The sequence below is a fragment of the Balaenoptera ricei genome, chromosome 7, assembly GCF_028023285.1.
Source record: "Balaenoptera ricei isolate mBalRic1 chromosome 7, mBalRic1.hap2, whole genome shotgun sequence".
In the NCBI taxonomy this organism is placed as follows: Eukaryota; Metazoa; Chordata; class Mammalia; order Artiodactyla; family Balaenopteridae; genus Balaenoptera; species Balaenoptera ricei.
Window position 1 is genome coordinate 119,001,467 of NC_082645.1, and position 27,963 is coordinate 119,029,429.

At 37.9% G+C, this 27,963-nt stretch overlaps 1 protein-coding gene across 1 annotated transcript; it reads left to right on the forward strand.

Moving 5' to 3' along the window:
- The first annotated feature begins 3,820 nt into the window (after positions 1–3,820).
- RBM44 (RNA binding motif protein 44) lies at positions 3,821–27,938 on the forward strand. Its single transcript, XM_059927511.1, has 15 exons — positions 3,821–3,890; positions 6,511–8,120; positions 8,409–8,467; positions 10,025–10,201; positions 10,839–11,022; positions 11,118–11,140; positions 11,272–11,356; positions 13,294–13,408; positions 13,984–14,112; positions 14,785–14,864; positions 14,968–15,041; positions 16,768–17,059; positions 21,747–21,892; positions 22,028–22,172; positions 27,920–27,938. The coding sequence occupies exons 1-14, from the start codon at positions 3,821–3,823 to the stop codon at positions 22,149–22,151; spliced, it is 3,168 nt and encodes a 1,055-aa protein (XP_059783494.1). The 3' UTR covers positions 22,152–22,172; positions 27,920–27,938.
- The last annotated feature ends 25 nt before the right edge of the window (positions 27,939–27,963 follow it).

The window sequence follows — 27,963 nt, forward strand, 5'->3', positions numbered from 1 at the left end:
TGCAGGGATTCTGCCAGCTGCTCAGTATGTCTTTCCCAATTATGTGTTCTGGAACTGGGAAAATAGCCATAATATGGGTTCAGGGACCCACTGGACGCACTGTGAGATGAACCTGAGCTAAAATTCCATTGATCACCTGACCTCCATAAGCCCCTACTCTGACTGGAAGGCCACAGTGATGTTTTGAGTCTCCTAAAATCAGTGTCAGTTCAGAGCCAGTGTTCCTGAAAGGTGTGGTTATTTTCTTTTTTTTTTTTTTTTTAAGTAAAACAAAAATTTATTTCTTGGATAGGGAAAGGTTTTAGAGATAAGTAGTTTAATGCTGATATGGTAAGTCTGTTCCACAAATTCCTTAGCGATCCAGCACTTTCTGTGTGATTGCTCATTCATATGTAGCTCCATTACCACGGTTACCTGCTGGCTCAAGATAGCTGCTCCAGGTCCAGCCATCATGTCCATATTCATTTTCCATCACACAGTACTCTTGAATTTCTCCAGCAGGCCAAGACTTTATCTATCTTGAGGCATTTTCACATCTCTCTTCTGCCTAAAATGTTAAGCTACTAGTGTTGGAGGGTCTCCCGCAGACGTGGAGGGTGGTTGTGGCTCACCATGGGGACAAGGACACCGGCAGCAGAAGCTGTGGGAAACACTCTCTGGCGTGAGCCCTCCCGGAGTCCCCTGATTATTTTCTTTTCCCCAATGTACAATTACCCCGGTAAAAGGCTTTAGGGACCATTTAGGGAAGAGTATTTTTAGTAGTGTATTTGGGGTTCTTCCTGAAGAAGACCCAGCCTCCCCTTCATTCAAGGGCTTCTAGGTCTGTACACTGACACAAGTCTGGGAATTGATTGAGGGACCGTCACTCTGTTTTTATGACCAAGTTAGAGTTTTGTTCACTTGACCTAGAACTTTTTTGTTTATACAGATGAATTAAGAATTTAGTAGGCTTGATAGGAATTGTTATAGGATGAAACTTTGATGGCCTTTTCAATTTTTTCTATTGTTGATTCTGTTTAGCTTTTTCTGTAAGTTTTTTTTTTTTTTTTTAATAAATTTATTTATTTATTTATTTTTGGCTGCGTTGGGTGTTTGTTGCTGTGTGCGGGCTTTCTCTAGCTGTGGCAAGCGGGGGCTACTCTTTCATTGCGGTACGCTGGCTTCTCATTGCGGTGGCTTCTCTTGTTGCAGAGCACAGGCTGTAGGCGCACGGGCTCAGTAGTTGTGGCTCACGGGCTCTAGAGCGCAGTCTCGGTAGTTGTGGTGCATGGGATTAGTCGTTCTGTGGCATGTGGGATCCTCCCGGACCAGGGCTCAAACCCGTATCCCCTGCATTGGCAGGCGGGTTCTTAACCACTGCACCACCAGGGAAGCACTCTGTAAGTTTTTTTTAAAAACTATTTTCTTAGAAAATTGGCTATTTTGGTTAAATTTGCAAATTATCCATCAAAGGTGTATATAGCAATTTCAATTTTTAAAAGTACATTTTTATGTTTTGTTAAAATGCTTCTTTTCTCATTGCTAGCTTTTGTTTCAGTACTGTCAGTGAGATTTGTCTGATATTATCTACTTTAATTCATTTTTTCAAAGAATAGCTCTTGGTATTAGTTATCATTTTTACTGTTATTAAATTGGCCACTTTTTCTTTTGTCTTAACTAATTCTATCCTCAACTTTTTGAAATAAAGACTTTAGTTCTTTTCTAGATTCTTGACTGCTTATTAAATCATTTGTTTTAGTTTTATTGAATAATAAGAATCTAAAGCTGTGACTTCTTTTGGCTATAACTTTGGGCAGGTCCCATGTATTTTGGAAGTCCCGTGTTCTCATTGTCATTAATTTTTTTCACACTGTTAATATTAAGTGTCTAAATCAGGTTTCAGAGCTAGACATACTGTCTCCAAGGAGTGAGTTCTTCTGCTTTGTAATGTCTTCTCATTGTAGAACAGGGAGAGTAAACTTGGGGATTTGTTCAGGATCATCGATTGAAATAGTCCATTGAGAATTAGAACAAAATCAGTTTTTTTTTTTTTTCTCAAACTCATCAGGAACCTTTGTAATACCTGGTCACCAGAATCCCTTGACAAGTACTTCAGCTTTTTAGGCGTGTAGACAGTGATGATAACTAGAAGCCAGAAGGCTCAAAATGATTTTGTGGGTTGGCTGGACATTTCTTCTGCTGGTCTTCTCTGGGGTTACTCATGTGTCCATTAGGGTGCCTTGGTTTTCTGACAGGTGACCAGCTTGGGCTTCCTCATGTAGCAGCTGGGTTCAAAGAACCATTGTCATTAACTTTTTAAAAACAGATATATTGAAATATATCTCACTCGTTTCAAATGTACAAGTCAGTGATTTTAGTCACTTTATCAAGTGGTGCAGCCGTCACACCATAAGTCAGTTTCAGAACGTTTTAATTCCTCTGATAAAATCCCTTATGCCCATTTGCAGTTAACCCTTCCTGTGCTCGCTTCAGCGGCACATATGTTAAAATTGAAATGATACCATTAACCCCTCTTCCCATCCCCTGTCCCACAAAGCCACTAATCTACTTTCTGTCTCTATAAATTTGTTTTTTCTGTACATTTCATTTAAATGGAATCATACAATATGTGATCTCTTGTCTGCCTTCTTTCATTCAGCATAATGTTTTTGAGATTAATCCACCAGTTTACATATATCAGTAGTTTGTTCCTTTTTGTTGCTGAAAGATTTCATTGTAGGGACTTATCATGTCATTGGTTTTTAGTAAGTCTACAATTTGTTTTGGAAACATTTTTGTTTTGGGTTTGACATAAATAGGGTCACATTGTAGCCTTTAATACTCTGTTTTTTGGATTAAGACTTTTTGGGTAGCCTAACACGGTTTTTTTTTTTTTGTTTTTTTTTGGGTTTTTTTGTTTGTTTTTTTTAAAGAGCTCCTGACTTCTTTCTTTCTTTCCTTCTTTCTTTTTTTTTCTGTGTTGGGTCTTTGTTTCTATGCGAGGGCTTTCTCTAGTTATGGCAAGTGGGGGCCACTCTTCATCGCGGTGCGCGGGCCTTTCACTGTCGCCGCCTCTCTTGTTGCGGGGCACAGGCTCCAGACGTGCAGGCTCAGTAGTTGTGGCTCATGGGCCTAGTTGCTCTGCGGCATGTGGGATCTTCCCAGACCAGGGCTCGAACCCGTGTCCCCTGCATTGGCAGGCAGATTCTCAACCACTGAGCCACCAGGGAAGCCCCGTAACACGGTTTTTAAATGTTCCTTGGAAATTTTAGAAGAATATGTCTTGTCTGTTTAAATAATACAGTCTTTTATGTAGCTGTCTGTTCATGCCTTTAAAAAAAGTTACTCAGGGCTTCCCTGGTGGCGCAGTGGTTAAGAATCTGCCTGCCACTGCAGGGGACACGGGTTTGAGCCCTGGTCCGGGAAGATCCCACATGCCGCAGAGCAACTAAGCCCGTGCGCCACAACTACTGAGCACGTGCGCCACAACTACTGAAGTCCACGCTCCTGGAGCCTATGCTCCGCAACAAGAGAAGCCACCGCAATGAGAAGCCCGCGCGCTGCAACAAAGAGTAGCCCCCGCTTGCCGCAGCTAGAGAAAGCCCGCGCGCTGCAACGAAAACCCAACACAGCCAAAGATAAATAAATAAAATAAATTAAAAAAAAAAAAAGTTATTCAAGTGTCTTACACGTTTTGTTTATTAGGCCTTTGATATTAGAATCTTTGACTATAATTACTACTTTGTCAGATTCTTGTTTTTCTAATAGTTTTTAAAATATAATGCTGAGTATAATAACAGTTCAATATTTATACTTCTTCTAGGATATACGTCCTTGAGTGATGCAGGCCACTGCAGTGGTTGAGACAGCTTCTGGTAAAGGCTACCACAGTAATGGGAACATCCAGAAAGGTGAGCAGCTAGTCCAGTTGGCTTTATTCTGGGTGGAAGGTGGTATTAAATGTAATTAGACTTGATAGTTCCCTCTCCAGTGTTGCTACATCTTAAGCCTTCCTACCAGTAAGGTAAGATTCAGCATGTTTTTATCTTGACAGATGACTCAGGTGATTTTTGGTAAATATGGGCAGCCTACATAGGATCTCTCAGGTAAATGGAAGATTTAGGAGAGAGAAGGTGAGCCAGAAGAGAGGGTTTTTGTCCAGGCAGGCTTTCAGGAACTACTGACAGGTACAGTTGCCTTCAGGGTAATAAGTAGAAAGTGGGCAGGTTGACCTCTGCTACCGAAGTTGTGTATGTTTTTTCTTCACATGGATCTAAAATTTCTCTTTCTGTCATAATGGTAGAAGAGAGAATAATCAACAAGGGCATAAAAAGCAAGCTGACTAACCTTTATATGCTTATGAATACATGTAGTTGTAACTATTAAGAGGACTTTAGAATGTGATAAAAATGCTATTTCAAGTCAGACAGGAAACAGTGGATTTTTCAGCAAATGGTATTAGGACAACTGACCATCCTTTTTGGAAAAAAATTAAGTTAGATTCCTACCTCATGCTAGAGAGAAGCATTAATTCTACATAGTGTGAAAGGGCTAAGTGTTACACACATACACCCACACAAAGAATTGGAAAATTATAGAAGAATACTTTTACAATCATGTGGTAGGGAAGGCCAGAGAGACAAACCCAGAAGTCAGAGAAGAAAAGACTGATTCATTTAACTAAATAATCTGAAAGCCCATGGCATGACAAAATATTTTAAAAAGTTAAAAGATAGCCAATAAACTGGGGGAAAGTCACTTATATAATAAATGTGAAAAACAAACACCTAGTATCCAGAATATATCATGAACTCCTCTACAAATCTCTAAGAAAAACACAGTCAGCACATGAGTTTATAATTGTATCTGACCCTACTCTCCTTAGCTCCAACCCCATATTTATAACAGCTTATTAGACATTCACATCTGGGTGTTTTATCTCTAACCTTAAACTCCACTTGCCTGGAACTGAATTCATTATCTTCTCCCTCCACCTCCCTCCCCAGCCCCTTGCTTTACCTCTTCATCTTCTAAATCTCCTCTTCATGAAGTCCCTATCTCTTTAGCACCAGATATTCCCATTCATCTGTAATACCAAGCTGTAACCCTTAGCATTATCCTAGAAAGATATTTAAGCAGGTGGTAGCTAATTGATGAATCATGAAATCAGCTTAGCTGATTGTAATCAGCTTTTTTTTTTTTTAATAAAATGAAATAGACTAGAAAATAGCAGAATACTTTGGACATAATTGGAGTAATTACTGTTTTGTAAAATTTTTGTTTCACTTATACAGACACATATATGCTAGATCTTGATATAAAACGTGTTTCTGATTGTGTTCTTAAGGAAAAAAAATATGTATTTGAAAGCCACTAATCTCTCTCTCCCTTATCTACCATTTCTAATTGACCACCAAGTCTTGTCAGTTGTGGAACTTTTTTACCAGTCTCTTCTTTTCCAGTCCCATTTCTGTACTCTTGGTCTGTCTCCCTTCAGTCTCCCCCTTCAAGCCTTCATTCTTACTGTTGCTAGAGGTGTCTAAACTCAGTTGCATTCACATGACTACCCTTTTAAGAAGCTTTCAGTGGTCCTCCGCCTTAGGATAAGAACCAGACTCCTTAACACATCATAAAAGGCCTCTTTCTGTTCACAGCTCCTTTCACTCCCTTAGAGCTATTTCACTCGAGACAAGCTGGCTTATAATTTCTTGAAAATGCCATGTTTGTTTTTTCACCCAGCTAATTTTGTAGTGCTGTTTAATTTGCCTAAAATAACTATTTTGTTTCAAAACACTTTTTAAATGTACAGTTTTCTCTGACGTCTACTTCTCCTTTCTTAAGCATTTACCTGCTAATCAGCAGCATGGTACAGCACCCATGTCTTCTTCGTTTTATTTCTGCAGTGCCTAAGGTTGATATTAGGACACTAGGAGGCACCCAAAGATTACAAAGGGAATGACTGCCTTCTAAATAGTAAATGCTTTGCCACTGAAAGAGTTCAAGAAGAATCTTAGCTTCTGTCTTAGTCAGCTGGGGCTACTATAGCACAATACCATGGAGGTGGCTTAAAGAACAGATATTTGTTTTTTCGACAGTCCTGGAAGCTGCAAGTCCAAATGGGGGTGCCAGCATGGTCAGGTCTTGTAAGGGCTCTCTTCCTGGCTTGTAGATGGCCGCCGCCTTGCAGTGTCCTCACGTGGTGGAGAGAAACAGAGAGCAAGCTCTCTGGTGTCTCTTCTCTCATAAGTGCACTGATCCCATTTTGAGGGTGCCACCCTCATGACCTCATCTAGCCTTAATTACCTCCCAGAGGCCCCGTCTCCACATGGGGAGTTAGGGTTTCAACCCATATGAATTTTGAGGGGGGCACAGTTCAGTCCATAGCAGCAACTATTTAGGGATATTTGTTATGGATAATGTAAAAAGTATATTCCTACATTGGGAAGAGCTTAGGCCAGATTACATCTGAGGTCTTGGGTTTAAATTCTGTAATGTTTCTGCTAACGTTTTATCCTTTTTTTTTTAAATCAGATGAGCCTTCTAATCGTAAGAAAGAAGATTTGTTATCTCCTAATGGTTGTAAAGAAGCCAAATTGACTTTTCTTGATAATGACTGGGATTCCTTGGCATTAGAAAAAAGAGCTAATGACAAAGAAATCAGCAGTATTGACAAAATAGAGTTATCGGAGCCATCTTTTACTGTGAGTCCAAATACTAAGATAGAGAGTACTCACTCTCAGTCAAGTGAGTTTGAAGGTAGTATTGACAACGCTTTCCTGAATGAAACCTACTGTATACATCATTCAGAGTCAAAACTGAAGAATGAAAGTCTTATTCATTTAAATTCAGAATTAGATTATGAAATGCAGAAAAGAAAGGAGGTGTTTTTTGGTATTTTGAATCATCGAGGTAATAAGACTGTTGGCTCGGAAAGAATCTACAAGATTTCAGATGATGATTATAAAGAAACTCCTGAAGATGTGCAAAAGCGTGATCTAGATGATGACTCACAGCAGGAATATCACAGTGCGGAAGAACAAGAATATATAAATAACCATTTACCTTTTGACCAAACGAAGACATTAAACATATCTAATCTGGAAGTTTTGGGACTGAGAAGTTCAGGTTATGGAGTTAATTGTGCTAGCAATCTAGAAGATAATCATGTTAAATTAAAAAGTAATTCTAGCACCTCTTTAGATTCAGCTGATGTTTATGGACAAGAAGGTTCACCTCATGTCTCCAGATTTCAGAATTCTGTTATGGTAAGAGAATATCATGAACCAAAACATGGAAAGTGTATGGAACAAGACACTAGTTTAATGTACCACACAGTATTTGATGAAATTGTACTAAAGAGTAGTCCTCTTGAACACCAGGAATCTCAATCTAAGAGTGGTTTCTTGAACCCTCAAAAAGCATTAAAAACTAAAATTTGTACTGGCAAAGTGAAGTCTCAAATAACTAAAAGTAAAGATTTTTGTGGAAATTCAGTTGTTGAGAAAAAAATGTTACAGCACCTTGAAAATCCAAGCACATTACCACAAGACAAAGATTTAGAGACATTACTCCAGCCCTGTAAAGATTGTCAAACTTCCTGGACCTCTGTTTTTGATGATTCAGTAATTTCTGCCTGTGGGTATTCACGTTATAAAAGCCTACAAAACACCCCTAACCCAGCCTTAGATTTTTCTGTTACTCTACCAAGGTCTGCAATCAGAGATAACCAGGCAATAGAAGAAGGTAGCTCCCTAAAAGCTGCTAATGGCAGTACCACAAATAAAGCATGCTTTCACCATATGGAAGGACCATGTCCCAAATCAGTGACAGATGTACCAAGTTGTACAGTCACAGTTAATCAAACAGTGGATGTTAGCACTGAATTTAGGGCTTGTTTCACAACAAGCAGGGCGACGAGTGCAAGATCTTCTGTAGTATCTACATCAAGCAACACTGAGATAACAATGATGAATAAAAAATGGCCTGGTGAGTGGCAAAGTGAGAAACGAAGTGTGGCATGTAACACAGATTGGGCATACAGTCAAGATAATGAAGATCCACAGATGGCTATGACAAAAGGATCTTTGGGGAAATCTCTCTCCGTTGACAATTTAAAACCTAAGGGAAATTTCCTGAATAAGGTAAAACCAATATGACTAATAATAAAAATTTATTTGACTTTATAAAGAGGCACTGTAGGCTAATGTAAATGTTTTGGTTCATTGAATTATATCAGGGGTTTCTGAGGCTTTTGTGAGAAAATGCTGGATGAAGGAAAAAGGTGAATAGATTGCTACCAACTCTGTTCTTCTCTGTTGGCAGCTATTGCCACAAAGTCAGTTAGAAGTTGGATTTTACATCTTACCAGATACAACATGTATTATTGTTTTGTCGTATATGTCTAATTTGATTTTAAATCATGTTTTCAGGATTCCCTGGAATTAAGGAAAACATTTGATTTCACAGACTTAAAGAAACATTCTGAAAGGTAAGTCAAACATACAAGCTTGCAGATACGTATGAGGAAATAATCAAAATAGTAATTTGCTTTTCGTGTAGGTACTTAACCATATAGAATAATAGCCAGGAGTGACTTTAAGAGATCATCTGCTTCAGCCATTTGTGTAGGGTACGTAAACCATATTGAATAATAGCCAGGAGGGACTTAAAGAGATCGTCTGCTTCAGCCATTTGCCTTGAAAGAAATAAATATTAGAACAATGTAGAATGTTAAAGCTTTCCACCTACTGAGATTTCAGTCTGAATAATTCCTTCAGAAAAACTCATGGCATCTTATCTTTATTTATCCAACCCAAACCCACACTGTGATTTAATTACTTTCATTTTTTTTCATTTGATCCCCTGTAGTCCAAAACAAAATAGCACATTTGGAAAACATCATATATTTGAAGAAGTAAATACTTTTACTGGGATATTTTAATCTTGATTTTAATTCGTTGTATAATTTACTTTGCAGCCATGGAGAACCAGGTGGTGGGGGAGAGGAAAGGGAGAAGTCTCTGAGAAGTCAAATTGGTTTTCATGCTCTGAGATCATCTGCTTTTTCCTTCATTCATCCTTTATTCTTCTAATGAGTTTGATCTGGTATCCAGTCCTATAAAATTAAATAGAAGAGTTGGTTTCCAGAGGCAGATGTATCGAGAATAGTTAGAAGTGGCAGGTATTAGCAAGGGAAGAACTATTAACATTCAAAGAAGTAGTGATTTTGGAGCTTTTTGTTATAACAGCAAAATATTTGCTTATAATAACATAAGCATTATTATTATTATTAAGAAAAATGTAAATTATATTTTCTGTTTAAAAGATAACATTTAAAAACAGTTTTCCTCCAGAATGTTTATAACTTTTAAAAATGCTGGCCAGTGCTTGATTTAGGTTGAAAAATCTGTTGATTCTGGATAAATTAGTACTTTACTTTAGAATTCTTTTCTTGGTAAAATAAAGTATGAATTTGAGACTTATTTACTCTCTTGAATTCTAAAAAGAGTATATTTATTTTTTTTATAAATTTATTTATTTTTGGCTGCGTTGGGTCTTCGTTGCTGCACATGGGCTTTCTCTAGTTGCGGCGAGCAGGGGCTACTCTTCGTTGTGGTGCGCGGGCTTCTCATTGTGGTGGCTTCTCGTTGCAGAACACGGGTTCTAGGCACGCGGGCTTCAGTAGTTGCAGCACGCAGGCTCAGTAGTTGTGGTTCGTGGGCTCTAGAATGCAGGCTCAGTAGTTGTGGCGCACGGGCTTAGTTGCTCCGTGGCGTGCGGGATCTTCCCGGACCAGGGCTCGAACCCGTGTCCCCTGCATTGGCAGGCGGATTCTTAACCACTGTTCCACCAGGGAACTCCTACAAAGAATATATTTAGCATTGACTCTTGACATCCTTGTTTTCTGCAGCCTTTCCATCTTTAGTAGAAATTGATTTAAACTTGACAGAGAAATGTAAGAAATTTTAAATCTGTTTCTGGAGGTATGTCATTAACACAGAAAAATGTTTGGAATCTTACCTAATCCAATTTTTTTATTTCAAAGGGAACCTCAACTTTCTAAAGAGATGGAGAAGAATTTGCCATCAAAGTGCTGTCAGCAAATAATGCAGAGAGCCATCAAAGCAGAGTTGCACCTTTTAAATGTTCACTATCAAATGTGTCATCACCATTGCAGTGATATTTACAAACTTGTAATGGAAAATAGAGAAGGATTAAATAGGTGATTGTTAGGGTTTGTTTGTTTATTATCTGCTTTTTTATTGAGGTACAGTTGATTTACAGTGTTATATGTTTCAGGTGTACATCATAGTGATTCACAATTTTTAAAGGTTATTCTCTATTTATAGTTATAGGTGATTGTTAATTTTAAATCTGTATCTTCCTAGAAATTTATCACTAACTTTAAGTTTATTCTAGAAAATTTCTTTAGTTTTCATTTTTAAAGGGCAGAAGAGGGGTGGATTATAACTGGGTTTGTTAACTGGCCTAGGGGTAACAGACTTTAAAAAGTAGTACATTTTAATTTCATGGAGAGGCAACAGTGCATGTTGGCGTGATGAATCCAGTAAAAAGACAGATTCAGGGTTTCTTTATAAAGTCCAAGTTTGGATGAAGTCAGTTGGAGGGTTTTTGTGACGTTCGACCACATTCTGTCTGGCTTGTATGTATACTGAGGATTGCTTATCTTGCCCCTGGAAAAACACATCTTCTGTGATTCATTGTCTTTTCCTAAACATTTAAAAGAAAAAATTTCAGGGATCTAGTAGAGTTAGAATTAAGTGTATAATTTGACATTAGTTTTAAATGGGTGGCTTGGGCCTAAATAATTTAGTTTTGTGAACTTAACTTTTGAACAGGAATTTATCAAGTAATTCTACTAAGAAGGAATTAGGATCAGCTCTACTGTCAGTTTTAGAAGACGTGAAAGTTAGATATGTGAATTTGAGAGAAAAGATAAACAAGGGTATACCACTGGAAGAGCTGCCTCCACTGTCGGTAGAATCAAAATTATTATCTACCTTCTCTGCTTTTGCTTCCAGGGTATGTATTTATGTTTTAGGAATAAAATTTTTACTTCATTTAGACAGAAAACATTTTAAGCTAAAAGCTTTTTCTTCCCTTCTCTTTCTTTCCAGCTAATGAAAGAAGAATCACATACGTAAGTTACGTTTTTATCTAATTTAGAATTCATTAGATCTTAAACATTGCTAATTCAGCTAACTTTGTTTTGTGTTTTGGTCCTTATTCAGAACATTGATAAATGCTTTAATGAAATGTTTATCTGTTTAGCTTTTCAGGAGCAGATTCTGAACTAGATAATCAAAGTACCCGTGATGTTGATGGTTCTTCGAGCCTGAAAAAGACACTCTCTCAAGTGAGATTTTTTTAGAGTAGTTCAACAAGTGTAAATCTTTAATCTTATGGCTTGCACAAAGTAAACTATAATTTTTAGAAGCTCTCACATCCTTCTTTTCACTCAGCTGGCTTATTTTGTGTACTACCATTTGAGGGATATAACTGATTAGAAGGAGCATAATGTCCTGATCAAACGGATGTCAGTAGTATATGTTGGGTAAGAAAGCCTGCGCACAGCAACGAAGACCCAACGCAGCCAAAATTACTTAGTTAAAATAATAATATCCCATTTATTTTTTTCCCCCATTTATTTTAGACAGGGCGAAGTTTTTCACTCCTCCTTTGCTGAAATGATGAAAATAATTTTTAAGTGCCTTTCATAGGTTTTCTTAATCTCTCTTGTTCCCCCAAGGAAATGTTTGTCAGATGACAGTCTGTGTAAGTGCACTCTGCAAACTGTGAAGTGATAGAGAAACATGAGTTATATTCCATTGTCAATGGAGTAGGAAAACTGAAGGTTGTTTCTTTTTTTTTTTTTTTTAATTTTTATTTATGGCTGCGTTGGGTCTTATTGCTGTGTGCGGGCTTTCTCTAGTTGTGGCAAGCGGGGGCTACTCTTCATTGCAGTGTGCGGGCTTCTCATTGCGGTGGCTTCTTGTTGCGGAGCACGGGCTCTAGGCACATGGGCTTCAGTAGTTGTGGCTCACAGGCTCTAGAGCGCAGGCTCGGTAGTTGTGGCTCACAGGCTTAGTTGCTCCGCGGCATGTGGGATCTTCCCGGACCAGGGCTCGAACCCATGTCCCCTGCATTGGTAGGCGGATTCTTAACCACTGCGCCACCACCAGGGAAGTCCCCTGAAGTTTGTTTCTGCTTTCTGACTTTAGTCTTAACCCTGAGGTTATATTATTATTTGGGTAGTCTTAAACAATAAGATGCATCCCAAAGCCAAAAGTGAAATAAATATTTGATTGATTTATATTCCTTTCTATTAAGATAAATGATTAAAAGTAAATTACTTTAGCAAATCATTTATTCCATTGTTCTAATCTTTAAGAAAAGAAAATCTCAGTTATCCACAAAGAATTAACAGGTCTAAAACCAGATTTTTATATCTTCAAATTTCTTACATAGTTTGCTTAAACAGCTTGTCCATTTAATGATATATAATGTTCTGGAGGGGTTTTGTTTTTTACTTTTTTTATTTTTTTCATCATTGTAAAGGTAGCAATGGTGTAACCTGCTTATTTGGGCAGAACAATAAATCTTTTTAAAAGTACAAGATGCAGATATAACATTTTTATAATCTTAATTTTGGCTCTAAAACAATATCTACTTTGTTAGGATTACATTTTAATACCCACCCTACTAAATTAAGTTACGCATGAAAGCCAGCATCGTATAGTGTAGTGTTTCTAAATTTCAGCTATTTATGTACCACCTTCACAATTTTTCATAGCCAGGTATTACCTATAATGTTATTTGCTTTGTATTTTTTAAATGATTCTCCTCTTTTAAAAAATTAATCTGTGAAGAGTAACTTATTATTATGTATGAGAAAGAAGTATCACTCCCCATAAATGAAAGGTACATATAACCACACGTTAAATATATAACTGTTGATGTTAATGTGAAAAATACTTACATGTGCAGCTCCAAAAATCATCTCAGGTACTTCTAGTGTGTGGATGCCACACTTTGCTAAATAATGGTGGTGTTAGCATACAGTCACTATACATAGACTAGTTTCAAATCATAATTCTCATTGTGTGACAGACATAAAGCAACAGGTTACTTAGATTCAGTTTGCTCACCCATAAACTGGGTCAATAATGATTTTGTCTCATAGCCTTTGTTGTTGTGAGGGTAAATAATGCCAGTGAAGCATGCTTGTCACATAGAGTGCAATAACTGTTACTCCTTATTTATTATTGTTGTTTTTATTATTTTAATCCTCAGGTGTCTCTATTACCTGACAATAGTCATCCTAAACAAGATACATCACCCAAGGAGGATGGTTTAAAAAATGGTGACGTAGATATAGACTTTAGTCAACTAAAACTTGATGATAAAGGTCAGTATAAAAATGTTTGTCTTGTGTCATTGCCAGAAAGCAGATAATAAGATTTAAAATATCCCTCGTGCCCATCTGTTAAGTTAAATATTTTTAATTGAATGGCATCATTCAGATTATGAATGTGAAGTATGTTCTTATTGTATCTATTTGATATCTTTAAGGTTACTTAATATATCTGATAATGCCAAATAATAATACAGACTTTTGTTCTTCTGGTTCATGTTTTCCATTTTGAAAATTCTTTTTTCTGTCCAATTTGTATCTCTGTAAATTGTATGGGTTTTTTGGTTTTTTCTTTAGTTTTGTCCTCAATGAGAAGAGAAAGCTCCTTTTTTACTGAAATAAAGACTTGCAGCACGGCTTAACCCGTTTTTAAAGATGTTCACTGTTATTCTGTCTATAAAGATAAATCTCTTCTTCAATAAAGGATAATTAAAAATCAGAAAAGTAAGGCTTTTAATAAGCTAGGAATCAGTGTTAATTAAAGTAAAACTGGGAAGCAGATCACTCAGATAATTTCTCACGGTTAAACATTGTACATAGTTCCTTGCTAAGTGTGTTCAATTTCTCAGACTCCAAAAATCACCGAGAAGTAAGTGAAGACTGGTTTGATGCTAAAGAGAACCTGACAGGAGCTGACTTCTCAGGAATACAAGAAAATCAAATAGTACAAGACAAAGGGGATCCGAAGTTTACACTAGGTTGGTTCTTAACAATTTACCAAGAAATCCTAACCTAGCTCATTTATAAAATAGCGCTTGTCTTCTTCTGTATTATTTTGGAGGATTGCACTGTTTTAATATTTTATTCCTGTTTGTATTTCTTTATAAATATGAAAAATGAGAAAATTGGCCATTTGGATGTCATTTTTTTTAAGAGTAAATCAGTTTAAAATGTTCATTTCTCTTTCAGAAAACTGTCTGCTAAAAGCTTAAATCCAAGATTTAGTTAGTAGATAGAGGCCCACCATTCTCTCTCCGTACTCTAGTCCAACATCAGTATTCACTTCAGGTGTTCTTTTCCTCTAAACCCTCATCAGGCAGTTTGCAGGTGTGGGGTACATAGTGAACAGAAAAAGCTTCTCAGTTTCCATCAGGCAGCCAGGACTAACTATTTATTGATCCATTTTTGAGCCACAAGAGACTAAATATCAATCAGTCCAACCTCTTTGTTTTTAACATATGATTAAAGCCCAGAAATCTTGAAACTATACTCGAAGCTCTTAATCTTCAACCTAGTGCTGATATTTGCTAATACCTTTATAATAATCTCTTTGATAATAAAAAATAAAATACTTAACAATTTTCACATTTTCTCTTAAAAATATTGATAAAGTAATGATTATCTTCTGTTGTATGTTTATCTTCAAGCAGAAATGAAGAATGTTGAACCCTTACGAAGAGATAAAGGTTACTTGATACATGTTGGTGGTCTCTGCCCTTCAGTGTCTGAGGTATGCCAGGATTTATTTTTTGAGCTTCACTTTCAAATCTGTTAATTGTTCATATTTTGATTGTTTTTCTACCTTTCACAAACTTTTATTTATCTTCTTTTAGGCTGATTTAAGGTCTCATTTCCAGAAATACGAAATTTCTGACATTTCAATTTATGATTCTTCTCCTAATTACAGGTATGTTTCCCAGATTCAATGAATGTACATTTACTGGGTATGCCCTAGGTTCTAACAGAGGTCTGTTCTGTACTGAACGTGAACCACAGTGGTGATTAAGCCAGGCGCCATTCCCGCAGGCGTTTCCCAGCCTAGTAGAGGGATACACGTTGACAAATAGCTACAGTCATTAATTGGTGCTGTTCTTAATCAAATCTTTCTTTCATCATACTTTTTAACTTGTTACTAATGAGATATAGGAGAGTTATTGATTTTTCTGCAGTTATCTTGTTTCATACCATTTCATGGGGGCAGTCGAGTGCATTAGTTAAGAGAACGGGCTCTACAGCAGATGGCTTGGGTTCACGTCTCAGCTTCGTCAGTAACGTGATGAATACGTTTGGGCAAGTTACTTAACCTTTCTGTATCTGAGGCTCTATCTATAAAGTGAGGATAATAATAGTACCTACATAGCATTACTGTGGAACTATCATGAGATAAATAAGTAAACCAGTAGAAATAAAGGCTGGCATATAGTAGGTACTCAGAAAATTATATTTAATTTTATTATTTTTTTATTTTAATTACTTTTTAGTTGATGCTTTTTTATTTTTTAGGTAGATGGCTATATCATCTACATATAGTCATTTCCAGTATGTGTGTTGTTACTTCCTGTTTTGTGACATTATCAGAACATTCAAAAGTATCAAATAAGAATGGTGATAGCTTAATGGAAATGCCTTTACTATTTTATCACAAAAAGTGATAGCTCTTTATTTCAGATATGAAAATCTTTATAAATTAAAAAAGGATCCTATTTGTAGTTGGGTTGAAATTTATTAAAAATAAGTGTTTAATTTTGTCTTAAATGGATTCACTTAAGACCATATGCTTTTCTTGGACCTGTTAATTAATATATTGTTAATATATTTCATTATATTAAAGTAGTGTTGTACTCCTAGGAGTATTACTTGATGTGAAAGATTCTTTTAGTGTCTTGTTGAATCCTTTGGAAAAAAGGAAACTTTATGGTTTTTTATTACTTTGAAATATTATACATTCTGTGTGGAAATTTAGGAAGTACAGTTAAATACAAAAGTGTAAGGAGGTTATAAAAATTTATCCATAGTCCCATCTTTTGAAGGCAACTGCTCTTCAGATTTGGTATATATCCTTCCATTGACACCATCTGGAGCTGGCACTTTCAGAAGGATGGCTCTTGCCCAGCTTTCTCAATTTTATGGCCAAAATTCTGGTTAGATTTTCCAACTCTGTTTGGACTGCATATTTTTTCACTACAAGGCCATAAGGACATTCTCTTCTGTGTTCTGCTAAATGTTTTTAAATTTTGCCTTTCACCTTTACGCCTTCGCTGTATCTGGAGGTTATGTTTGTGTATAGGGATTAATTTTAATTTTTTGGTATGGATAACCAGTTGTCCCGAGAACACTAATCTGTGCAACTGTGTCATATATCAGCTTTGCAAATGTTACATTACATTTTAATATAAAATTAACAGGTGATAATTCAGAAGAAATACTAACTACCTTTTATTTCCCATCTTTAATTTTTTGTATTTAGTTATCTTAATATTCTTCCTGATCCCAAGGTAAGTATAGTAACTTTTATTTTTAAGAGCAGTTATTCCTATAAAAGATACATGCTAGCCAGTAGTTACACAATGAAGTTTGAGGCCATTTAAAGTCATTAACAAAGAACCTTTTGGTTTTCTGCTTTTATATTTTAGATATGCATCTCTTGCTTTAAAAAAAAACAGTGATGCAAAGCTGGCTGTGAAAGAAATGAATGGTATAGAAATAAATGGGAAATCAGTAAATGTGCGGCTTGTCAAAACTCCTGGAGAATATACATCACCACTTTCGTCCAAAAATGGAAATAAAGTTAGTTTCAATAATTTGGAGAAAAACATCAGCAAAGAAATCAATTCAGCCTCCTCTATTTCTAGATTGCCTAGAACTAGGCCGAGGCAGCAGCTGGGATCTGAGCAAGACAGTGAGTTTTTCCCTTTTGACCAAAAGGTTAGTTTTCTTGATCAAGCCCTTAAATGGTCTTCATATATACACTATACTGCGATAAGTAGCTTTGTCGGACAAATAACTCTAGGACAGCAGTCTTGAAGTGGGAATAAGGACATTAGTCTGAATTGTTTCTAACAGTGGATCCGCCCTAACCTGCTCTTGTACAACCCCAGTCGTCCCTGGAGGAAGCACAGATCTTTACAGGCGTAGCCGCAGAGAGACAACGTTTCTCTGTAACTAGGCTCTCTGCCAATGCTTTTCAGTCTTTGTATCTCTTTATTCTTGGATAGTGTTACTCTATAAGTAGCTACTTAACACTTTCATCATTCTTTTTTTCACAGCTAACCTCATCTCATAATTATTCAAACCATAAAATATAGTCATTTTATTATGCATGCTCTCATCTTTACCACATTGAGGTTTTAAACGCCACATGGAAGGTGATACGGTTGACTTATTCACTCTTGTCTCTCCACTGCTCAGCAAAATGCCTGGCATCCTATAGGCATTCCATAGATTTTTTTAAGTTTACATATAGTAAAATTCACCCTTTTTGCTGTCTGTGAGTTTAGACATATGCCACAGGCATGTAACCACCATCACAATCAAGGTATAGAACAGTTCCATCTTTCCACAGCGTTCTCTTGTGCTCTGTTCTTATAATTTTACCTTTTCCAGAATCTCCTGTGAGTAGAATATTATATAGCCTTATTAGTCTGGCTTCTTTCACTTAGCTTTATGCATTTTCTTACTGAGTTCTTGAGAGTTTTTTATATTCTGAATATAAATCATTTATCAGATAGGTATGTAATTTGCAAATACGTTTTCCCAGCCTGTACTTTGTCTTTTCATTCTTTTAATAGTGTCATTCTCAGAGCAGGAGTTTTCATTTTTAACCAATTGCAATTTGTTGATTTTTTGTTTTTTAACTTGTGGGGGTTTTTTTGTTTGTTTGTTGTGGTTTTTTTGGCTGTGTTGGGTCTTCGTTGCTGTGCACGGGCTTTCTCTAGTTGTGGCGAGTGGGGGCTACTCTTTGTTGCAGTGCGTGGGCTTCCCGTTGCGGTGGCTTCTTGTTGTGGAGCACGGGCTCTAGGCGTGCGGGCTTCAGTAGTTGCAGCATGCCGGCTCAGTAGTTGGCGGCATGAGGACCCTAGAGTGCGTGGGCTTCAGTAGCTGCAGCGCATGGGCTTGGTCATTGCAGTGCACAGGCTTCAGTAGTCGTGGCTCGCGGGCTCTAGAGCACATGTTCAGTAGTTGTGGCACATGGGCTTAGTTGCTCTGCAGCATGTGGGATCTTCCTGGACCAGGGATCGAACCCATGTCTCCTGCATTGGCAGGCGGATTCTTAACCACCACACCACCAGGGAAGTCCCTTAACTTGTGTTTTTAATGTTGTGTCTAAGAAATCTTTGCATAACCCATTGTCACAAAGATTTTGAGTCAATTTTATAATGTGTGGGATATGAATTGAGGTGGTTTTGGTTTTTTGGTTGTGTTTTTGTTTTGTGTATGGAATTGTTCCAGCATCATTGTTGAAAAGCCTATCCTGTCTCCACTGAATTATCTTTGTGCCTCTGTCAAAAATCAGTTGACCATATTTGTGTGGATCTATTTCTAGACTCTCTGTTCTCTTCTAGCTCTTAAACTTTCCACCCGTACTACACTGTCTTGATCATAATAGCTTTATAGTAAGTCTTGAAATAGTAAGTCCAACTTCATTCTTTTTCAAAATTTATTTTGGCTATTCTAGTCTCTTTGCCTTTCTGTATAAATTTCATAATTCTGCTTGTCACTATCTATTAAAGAAGTCCTTGGATTTTTACTGGAATTAATTTGACTCTACAGATCAGAGAAAATTCCTTTTTAATAAATGGATGAAAGAATAAATATTTGTTGAATAAATGAATTTTGTTTTTTTCCTTAAGAATAAGATAAAGGGATCTCTTTTCCCTATGTCCTTTACCCCGTCCTTTCCTAATTCCTGGAGTTATCCCATTATTTTTCTGTACCATTAGTGCCATTTCTTTACTCACAGACCTTTCTCCACTCACAGTTATGCACAACTCTTCTTAATCCGAACAACATTTTCACTTGACTTCATTCTTTTGAAGTTACCGTCCTTATTTGTTCTGTGTTTTTCCTGCCAAACTTCGCAAACAAGTAGTTTATACCCAATGTCTGGGTTTCTTTGATTGTTTCTTCATCCTAATAATCTGACCCCAATCTCCAAAATTTTATTTACAGTGCTCTTTCTATAGTCACTAGTGATGTTTTTATTGGTCTTTCTCCCTATCTACCTTCTTTTTGACCACTTAGTCTATTTGGTGCCGGTCATTCCTTTCTTTCAACTCTTTTCCTTTCGTCTCAGTGACACTTTGTGTTTAGGATGGGTTTTTTGGTGCATAACCTCAATCCACAATAGGAAGGAAGGAAACAAACTGCAGTCAGGCTACAAGGGCGCTTGAGCTGGAGATTTGGGAGCTATGGCTCCTCCCTGCCTCTCTCAGGTAGTGCCCCTGGTTTCTTGCCTCTGCATCCCTGTAAGCTCCATCCTCCTGTTTCTCTCTGCACGCTGGCTTTCTCTGTCTGCTCATGACTTCTCTCTTCCTCCATTAGGCTTTATTTTGCTTAATTCTAACTCTACAGTACTTTTCAGTTCAAGCTCCTGTTATCATTTGACTAACTCATTTGCTCTGTGTTCCAATTCCACATTCTTTAGACAGGGAATCTGATCCAACCCATGATTTTGGTGTTCATGAGTTCAGGTAACACCACTCTTGGTCTTGTTAGCTGAGGAAGCAGGTCATGGAGTTGGTAGAGGGAAGGTTATGTGTCATAAATAAATAGGGCACCATGGGCTAGGGTAGGAGTATGTTGTCTTAGAGTGTGTGGACAGGGCAGCTCTTACTGCTGTCTTTGTTAAACTATACTCTTACTTTTCTAGCAGTTTCTTGTCACCTTTCTTCTCAGATTCTCAACATTTTTTCATTATATTCATTCATTTAGAAAATATTTATTGTCTATAATAAGAGGTAGTGATGATTAAGAACAACAGATTCATAACTTGGCTTTGATACCTACTCATGGGCTGGGCGAGTTACTGCCCTCTGTGTCTGAGCTTCCTTATTTTAAAATGGGGATAGGCACTTCCCTGGTGACGCAGTGGTTAAGAACCTGACTGCCAATGCAGGGGACACGGGTTCGAGCCTTGATCCAGGAGGATCCCACATGCCACGGAGCAACTAAGCCCGTGCGCCACAACTACTGAGCCTGCACTCTAGAGCCCGCGAGCCACAACCACTGAGCCTGCACTCTAGAGCCCGCGAGCCACAACTACTGAGCCCGAGTGCCACAACTACTGAAGCCCGCGCTCCTAGAGCCCGTGCTCTGCAACAAGAGAAGCCACCACAATGAGAAGCCCATGCTCTGCAACGAAGAGTAGCCCCCGCTCGCCACAACTAGAGAAAGCCCACATGCAGCAACGAAGACCCAATGCAGCCATAAATAAATAAAATAAATAAATAAATAAATAAATTTATTAAAAAAGAATAAAAAATAAAATGGGGATAAGTGTTCCTGCCTCACAAATGTTGTGAGCTTTAAATGAGTTTAATTCAGAAAATTCTTTGGAACAGTGCCTGTCATGGAGAATGTACTCCGTAAATAGTAGCTACTGTTATTTACTAGCAGTTTGGCTCTTTCTTGGGAAACCCATCCTCTCTGTGGTTTCAACTACTATTTAAACTATTGTATCCCAAAATTTATTTATTCAGTAAACAGTACACCAACTGTGTACACTATTGTAGGCACTGGGAAAGTAGCAATGAACAAAACAGACAAAAATCTGTGCTGTTACAGAGCTTAAATCTAATGAAGGAGATAAGGCAATAAGCAAATAAGTAAAATATGTAATATTCTGATGTGACAGATGTAATATTTTGTATATCTTACCCTGACTTTTCATCTAGGTTTGCAAGTAGCAGCTCCTCCTTTGTTGAACTTTCATGGGATGTACAGTGGTTTCATATAATTTATATCCTACTTTCATGGTTAATAGTAATTAATTGATCATTTTAATTTTGTCTCTTCAGTTGAATTATAAGATACATAAGTGATGGAGGTTCTTTTTTATAGCACTAGTTTCCCCACCCCGACTCCAGCATGTTCTGGGCATATAGTTTGTGTACATTAAACATTTAGTAAATAAGATATAGAATATACGATATAAATATGTACATATAATTACCTTGTAGGCCAGCCTTTCTGTCAGGTTGGGTAAGAGAATTCAGCCTTCATGCCCTAAGCCTAAGATACCCATTGTATATAGCAAATGACTCTCTCTCCTATGCATCTAGAATGGAATAGTTATGTCCTATCTTAGGGAAAATTGAGAAAATAGTTAACATCATTTTTTGTGTTCCGTGGATCAGATGAGAATCCTGTTTGAGAAAAGCTGATTTCGACATAGCCTGTATATTATACTTCATCATGTATTTGGCATTTTTTAAATAAATAGCCCTGAATACATCTCAAGTAAATTTACTTGGTAGAAAAAATAATCCCAAATCAAAGTAAATATCTTAGGAATTTTGATTTTACTATTTGTAATTTTTAAATTTAGAATAAGCTGGATTATCTCTATGTAATCGTTACTGACTTAAATAAAACTTTAAAAATGTTTATTTAGGGTATCAAGAAGAATTGTAGACAGATTGAATCCACTAAATTACTACCTGATGCACCTATTCAATTTGTACCTCCAAATACATTGAACCTGGGTAGCTTTACCAAGATCATGAAGAGACTGGCTGAACTACATCCGAAAGCTGGCAGGTAGTGACTACAATTACATTTTAAGTGGTTTTATAAGTTGTATGTAAACTACCGTTCCTTTCAGTACCTTAGCCATATCTAGAATGTGCTGCTTTGGAGAGGGCAGATGCTCATGCGTGTCTTCCTTTGGCACAGAGATCACATCATAGACGCTCTTCAGGAGGTTAGAATGCATCATAAAGGCTCTCTCAGTGGCCTGTCTGTTAATGCTATTGTGAGGATGACTTCCTCTGTTTTGGAAAACTCTGCTTCCGGTTAGGTATGAAAGAAGCAATAAGAGGTAAGTCAGTCATACCTTTCGTATTTAAATAGTAAACATTTTAAGCTATGGATTCCATTTTCTTTTCAAATAAAAATAATATATTGAAAATAATAAAATAACATAAAAGCTAAAAACAAGCATACTGTATTTGTAAACTATTAATGCAAAACTATTTGGGGTAATGTTAAATGACCCCAAAATTATGTGGCTTACACAACATTTATCATCTCAGAGTTCGCAGGCCAGGATTCAGGAATGGCGTAGCTGGGTGGTTTTAGCTTAGCGATTCTCATGCTGTTGCAGTCAAGATGTTGGCCTGGGCTGTGGTCATCAGGAGGCTTGATTGGGACTGGAAGACCTGTTTGTAAGATGGCTCATTCCCATGGCTGTTGGCAGGAGGCCTCTGTCTCTCACCACAGGGGCCTTGCCATAGGGCTGCTTGAGTGTCTTTACAACATGACACCTGGCTTCTTCAGAGCAAGAGCCATCAGAGAGAGAGAGAGAGAGCAAGATGGAAGCTGCAGTATCTTCTGTGACCTAACTTCAGGAGTCACACTCTGTCGTTTCTGCCACATTCCATCAGATGCAAGTCACTACGTGCAGTCCATGCTTTTGAAGAAAGGTGTATCAAAGAATTTGTGTATGTATTTTTAAATTACCACACACAAACATAGAATCCCTGTTTATAAAATAATGGTTGGGGATTTGTTTCCAGTTATAGTTGTCCAGGTGAGTAAAGCCAACTTTCCATGGAGAACAGTTAGAAAAGCTGAATAACTATAAAGACATCTGCTTGAAGGCACTGGAGAACTGTCAAGATACTATAAATTATTTGGCCAGTGTAAGAGAAGATTAGTCTCAGGGAAATATGCCCATTGTTTGGGACCACTTTCCCCCAGTACTGTTTGCAGGTGGGACAGCTAGGAGTTTAAGGGACCCTTCTGATAACACTGAAGCCAGGGAGGTGGGGCCTCAGCAGTAGAGCTGGGACACCGGTGGGTTACTCTCCTCCAGGAGTGATTGAACCAGAAGTAGGTCGTTCCTCTGAGGAACTGTAACTCAGCTCCAGAACCTAAGTTAGACTGAGATGATCTGGGGTTACCAGTTCTGCCAGATGCGCCTAGAAGGAACGAAGGTAGGACTCCTCTGGAACAAGGTAATATCATTTTAGGCCTCAAATTGTTTCTACCAGAATTGTTGCACATACTAATAATTTTGTATATAAGAGTACACAATCAAAAATAACTAATCATAAATGAAATGAGACCACATGAATGAAAACTAGCATGAACACCAGGTAATAGAAATTACCCACAGGGACTCCAGCTAATTGAGTTATCAGACAAACTTTTTTATTTTTAATAAATTTATTTATTTTATTTAGTTAGTTTTGGCCGTGTTGGGTCTTCGTTGCTGTGCGTGGGCTTTCTTTTGTTGTGGTGCGCGGGCTTCTCATTGCGGTGGCTTCTCTTGTTGTGGCACACGGGCTCTAGGCACACGGGCTTCAGTAGTTGTGGCGCACGGGCTTAGTTGCTCCATAGCATGTGGGATCTTCCCGGACCAGGGCTCGAACCCGTGTCCCCTGCATTGGCAGGCGGATTCTTAACCACTGTGCCACCAGGGAAGCCCCCAGACACACTTTTAAAAACCATACTTGTATGTGATAGATTGTTTGCAAAAACAGCCACAATTACTCCTTTCCCTATAACCAGGCCCCTTTGCAGTGTGACTTGGAAGCTCCTCTGATCAGGAAGTGGAGTCTGTTTTCCCACCCCCTGAATCTGGGCTGACCTTTTCACTTGCTTTGACAAGTTATGCCATTCCCAAGCCTGGTCCTCAAGAGCCCTTGATCATTCTGCTCTCTCGGAAGTTTGCTGCAGCCACATAGAGACACCCAGGGCGCCTGCTAGAGGACAAGAGGCTACAGCCACCCTTCAGCATCCATGGGGGATTGGTTCCAGGACCTCCCCCCACACCCACCCACCGCGGATACCAAAATTTGAGGTTGCCCAAATATCTTACGTAGTATGGCGTAATATTTGCATATAACCTACACACATCCTCCCGTATACTTTAGATCATCTCTAGGTTATTTGTAATACCTAATACAATTGTAAATACTATGTGAATAGTTGTAAATACAATATAAATGCTGTAAACAGTTGCCAGAACACAGCAAATTCAAGTTTTGCTTTTTGGAATTTTTTTTTTCAAATATTTTCAATCCAAGGTTGGTTGAATCTGCAGATGCAGAACTCACAGATACGGAGGACCAACTGTACATGGAGGATAGCTAAGACATTCCAGCCTACAGCCAGCTGCCCTTAAACATGTGACAGAATCTAGCATAGATCAGCAGATAACCTACCCAACCTGGCAGCTGTCCAAAGATGCATGAGTGAGCCCAACGAAGATAAGACAAATCACCAAAATGAGTCCAGCCCATTGCTAACTGGCAGAATTAGAGGCTAAATAGGTGGTTATTGTTTCAAGCTACTAAGTTTTTAAGGTGATGTTACACAGCAAAAGCTAATTAATTCAGATGTATTATGTTCAAGGAGACAAAAGACATTGAGAATTCTAGTATAAAACTGGAAATATTTTTAAAATGGAAATTCCATTAATAAAAAATAGAATTACTTAAATGAATAACTCAGTTAATAGGTTCTACAGCATATTAGACAAATTAGAGAATTAGAAAGGTCAGAAAAATTATGGAATGACACACACAGGTAAAAGGATGGAAAACACAAAAGAGAAGGTAAGAAACATAAAGACGTACCGAGAAAGCCTAATTATTTGTGCAACTGGAGTTTTAACCAAAAAAGAAGAGGGAGAAAATTGGGGAGATACAATATTTGAAAAAAATTTTTAAATGATGAAAAAAATTAAGCCAGAAATGTAGTAAAGCCCTTTCAAATCCCAAGCAGGAAAAGTAAGGCTTCAGTGCATCAGAAAAACTGCCTGAATATGGTCCTTGTGACCACCATGCAAAGCTGCTGAAAGTCAATCAAAACCATGTATTGAGCCCCAAAGCTTTATGAATAAGGGATACACAAGAGAAATAAAAGGTAGTACATGCACACACACACACACACAGAAAAACTTCTTGAAAACTCAAAGCAAAAAAAATCTATAAAGCAGCTAGAGGGAAAAAAATTTACCTTAAGAGTGCAACAATTAAACTGACATCTGCTTCTCAACAGAAGCCACCAAATAATTCTACCAACTAGGATTCTATACTCAGGAAAAGAGCCTTCAAGAATAAATGAAATAAATATATTTTTACTCAATTAAAAACTAAGATAATTTGTTACTTAGAAGACCCATTGTATTAAAGAAAATACTAAAGAGTGTTTTCTAGGAAGAAGGACAGTGATTTTAGATGAAAGGTCAGAGATGCAGATGTACTGAAGATCAAAATGTTTATATCAACTAATACTGTATAAAACAATAATGGTATTTTATTGGGTCTAATATAATTAACATGTATGACAATAGTAGCATATAAATTGAGAGAGGATTAAGTACTGCAACTATTCTGAGCACCTTGTAGCTTGGGAAGAAGGTAAAATGTCCTGTGTCGGGGGTCCCTAGTACCACCCCCAAGGCTTAGTGATACATTAGAACTCACATGACTCAGTATATAGTTGTACTCATGGCTATGACTTATGGCAATGAAAGGATACAGAGCAAAACCAGCAAAGGGAAGAGGCACATAGGGTGATGTCTGGAGGAAATCAGGCACAAGCTTCAAAGAGTCCTCCCCCGAGCAGAGTCACATAAGACATGCTTGTTTCCTCAAGTAATGAGTTATGACAACTCATATGAAATGTTGTCTACCCTCATTAGAGATTCAGTGCCTCATATTTTTGTTGGAGGCTGGGCACATAGGTACCCACCGTCTAGCATGTACCAAAAGTTCCAGACTCTCAGAAGGAAAGTTCAGCACAAACTACATTGTTTATACAGTTTTGGCACAGTGAGCCACCCTTATCACTACTAGGATTGGTGGGAACCCTCCTGAAATCTAAGTTCCTAGACACCAGGGAGGTGTCTTGCAAGCAGGTCTTTCTACGTACAGATGACTGTCATCTCAGGCCTGCTGTGTTAATTCTTTTCTACACATGTACCAGTTGATATCAGACTTTGATAAATAGAGTATAGTTGTAATCTCTGGGGTAGAGTTGGACCCTTATCTTACACCAGGGTTCCCCAGCCCCCGGGGACCAGTATGGGTCCATGGCCTGTTAGGAGCCAGGCCGCACAGCAGGAGGTGAGCCTCGGGCTAGCTTAGCAAAGCTTCATCTGCTGCTCCGCATCGCTTGCATTACTTCCTAAACCATCACTCGCGTTACCGCCTAAACCATCCCACTCCCTCCCCCACCCCACCCCCGTGGAAAAATTGTCTTCCATGAAACCAATCCCTGGTGCCAGAAAAGTTGGGGACTCCTGCCTTACACTGTATACAGAAACTAACTCAAAATGGATCAAATACCTAAACGTAAGACCTAAAACTATAAAACTCTTAAAAGAAAACACAGAGGAAAAGCTTCACGGCATTGATTTCTTGGGTATGACACCAATAACAGGCAACAAAAGAAAAGATAGATAAATTAAACTTCATCAAAATTTAAAACTTCTGTGCATTAAAGGACATTATCAGCAGTGAAAAGGCAACCCACAGAATAAGAGGAAATATTTGTAAACCATATTATCTGATAAGGATATAAAGAATATAGCTATATCTATATCTATCATATATTTATCTATATCTACCTATCTAAATAATCTATATAGATATATAAAGAATACTTACAACTCAATAACAAAAACAAAAACCCAATTTAAAAATGGACAAAGGATTTGAATAGACATTTCTCCAAAGAAGATATGCAAATGGCCAATAAGCACATGAAAATAGGCTCATTATCACTAGTCACTAAGGAAATGCAATCAAAATCACAATGGTGGGCAGGGGGTGGTGGTGGGGACTTCCCTGGTGGCGCAGTGGTTGAGAATCCACCTGCAAAGGCAGGGGACACGGGTTCGAGCCCAGGTCCGGGAAGATCCCACGTGCCGCGGAGCAACTAAGCCTGTGCGCCACAACTACTGAGCCTGCACTCTAGAGCCTGCAAGCCACAACTACTGAGCCCACGTGCCACAACTACTGAAGGCTGCGTGCCTAGAGCCCGTGCTCTGCAACAAGAGAATCCACCGCAATGAGAAGCCCACGCACCGCAACGAAGAGTAGCCCCTGCTTGCCACAACTAGAGAAAGCCCGCGCGCAATAACGAAGACCCAACACAGCCAAAAATAAATTTATTAAAAAAACCCAAAAAACCCACAATGGGATACCCACTTCATACCCATTAGAATGGCTGGTATCCCCCCCAAAAACCAGAAAATAACAAATGTTGGTGAGGATGTGGAGAAATTGGAAACTTTGTGCATTGCTGATGGGAATGTAAAATAGTGCAGCCACTGTGGAAAATGGTATGACACTTCCTCAAAATATTAAACTACAATTATCACATGATCCAACAGTTCCACTTCTGAGTATTTACTGAGTTTAGTGATATGCTTAGTCAAGGGGTAGAACTTAATGGTAAATAAGTATATATGATATTCATTTATATGATAAATCAGTTTAATTACAATGATTGGTTTAGTAGAGTGTACTGATAACTATATACTTTTCTGGAATTTAGATTTAGCATAGCACATTTTATTGTTTATTTCTTCCTTCTTTTCTTGACCTATAGAATTTCTTTGGAAAGCATGAGTTCCCTCCTGCAGAGAATATTCT

Excerpts from the sequence above, each read along its gene's own strand:
- RBM44 (XM_059927511.1), top strand. The coding sequence starts at position 3,821 with ATGCAGGCCACTGCAGTGGTTGAGACAGCTTCTGGTAAAGGCTACCAC. Across the intron at positions 10,202-10,838 it reads AATAGAGAAGGATTAAATAG|GAATTTATCAAGTAATTCTA; the intron begins GTGATTGTTAGG and ends ACTTTTGAACAG. Across the intron at positions 13,409-13,983 it reads ACTAAAACTTGATGATAAAG|ACTCCAAAAATCACCGAGAA; the intron begins GTCAGTATAAAA and ends TCAATTTCTCAG.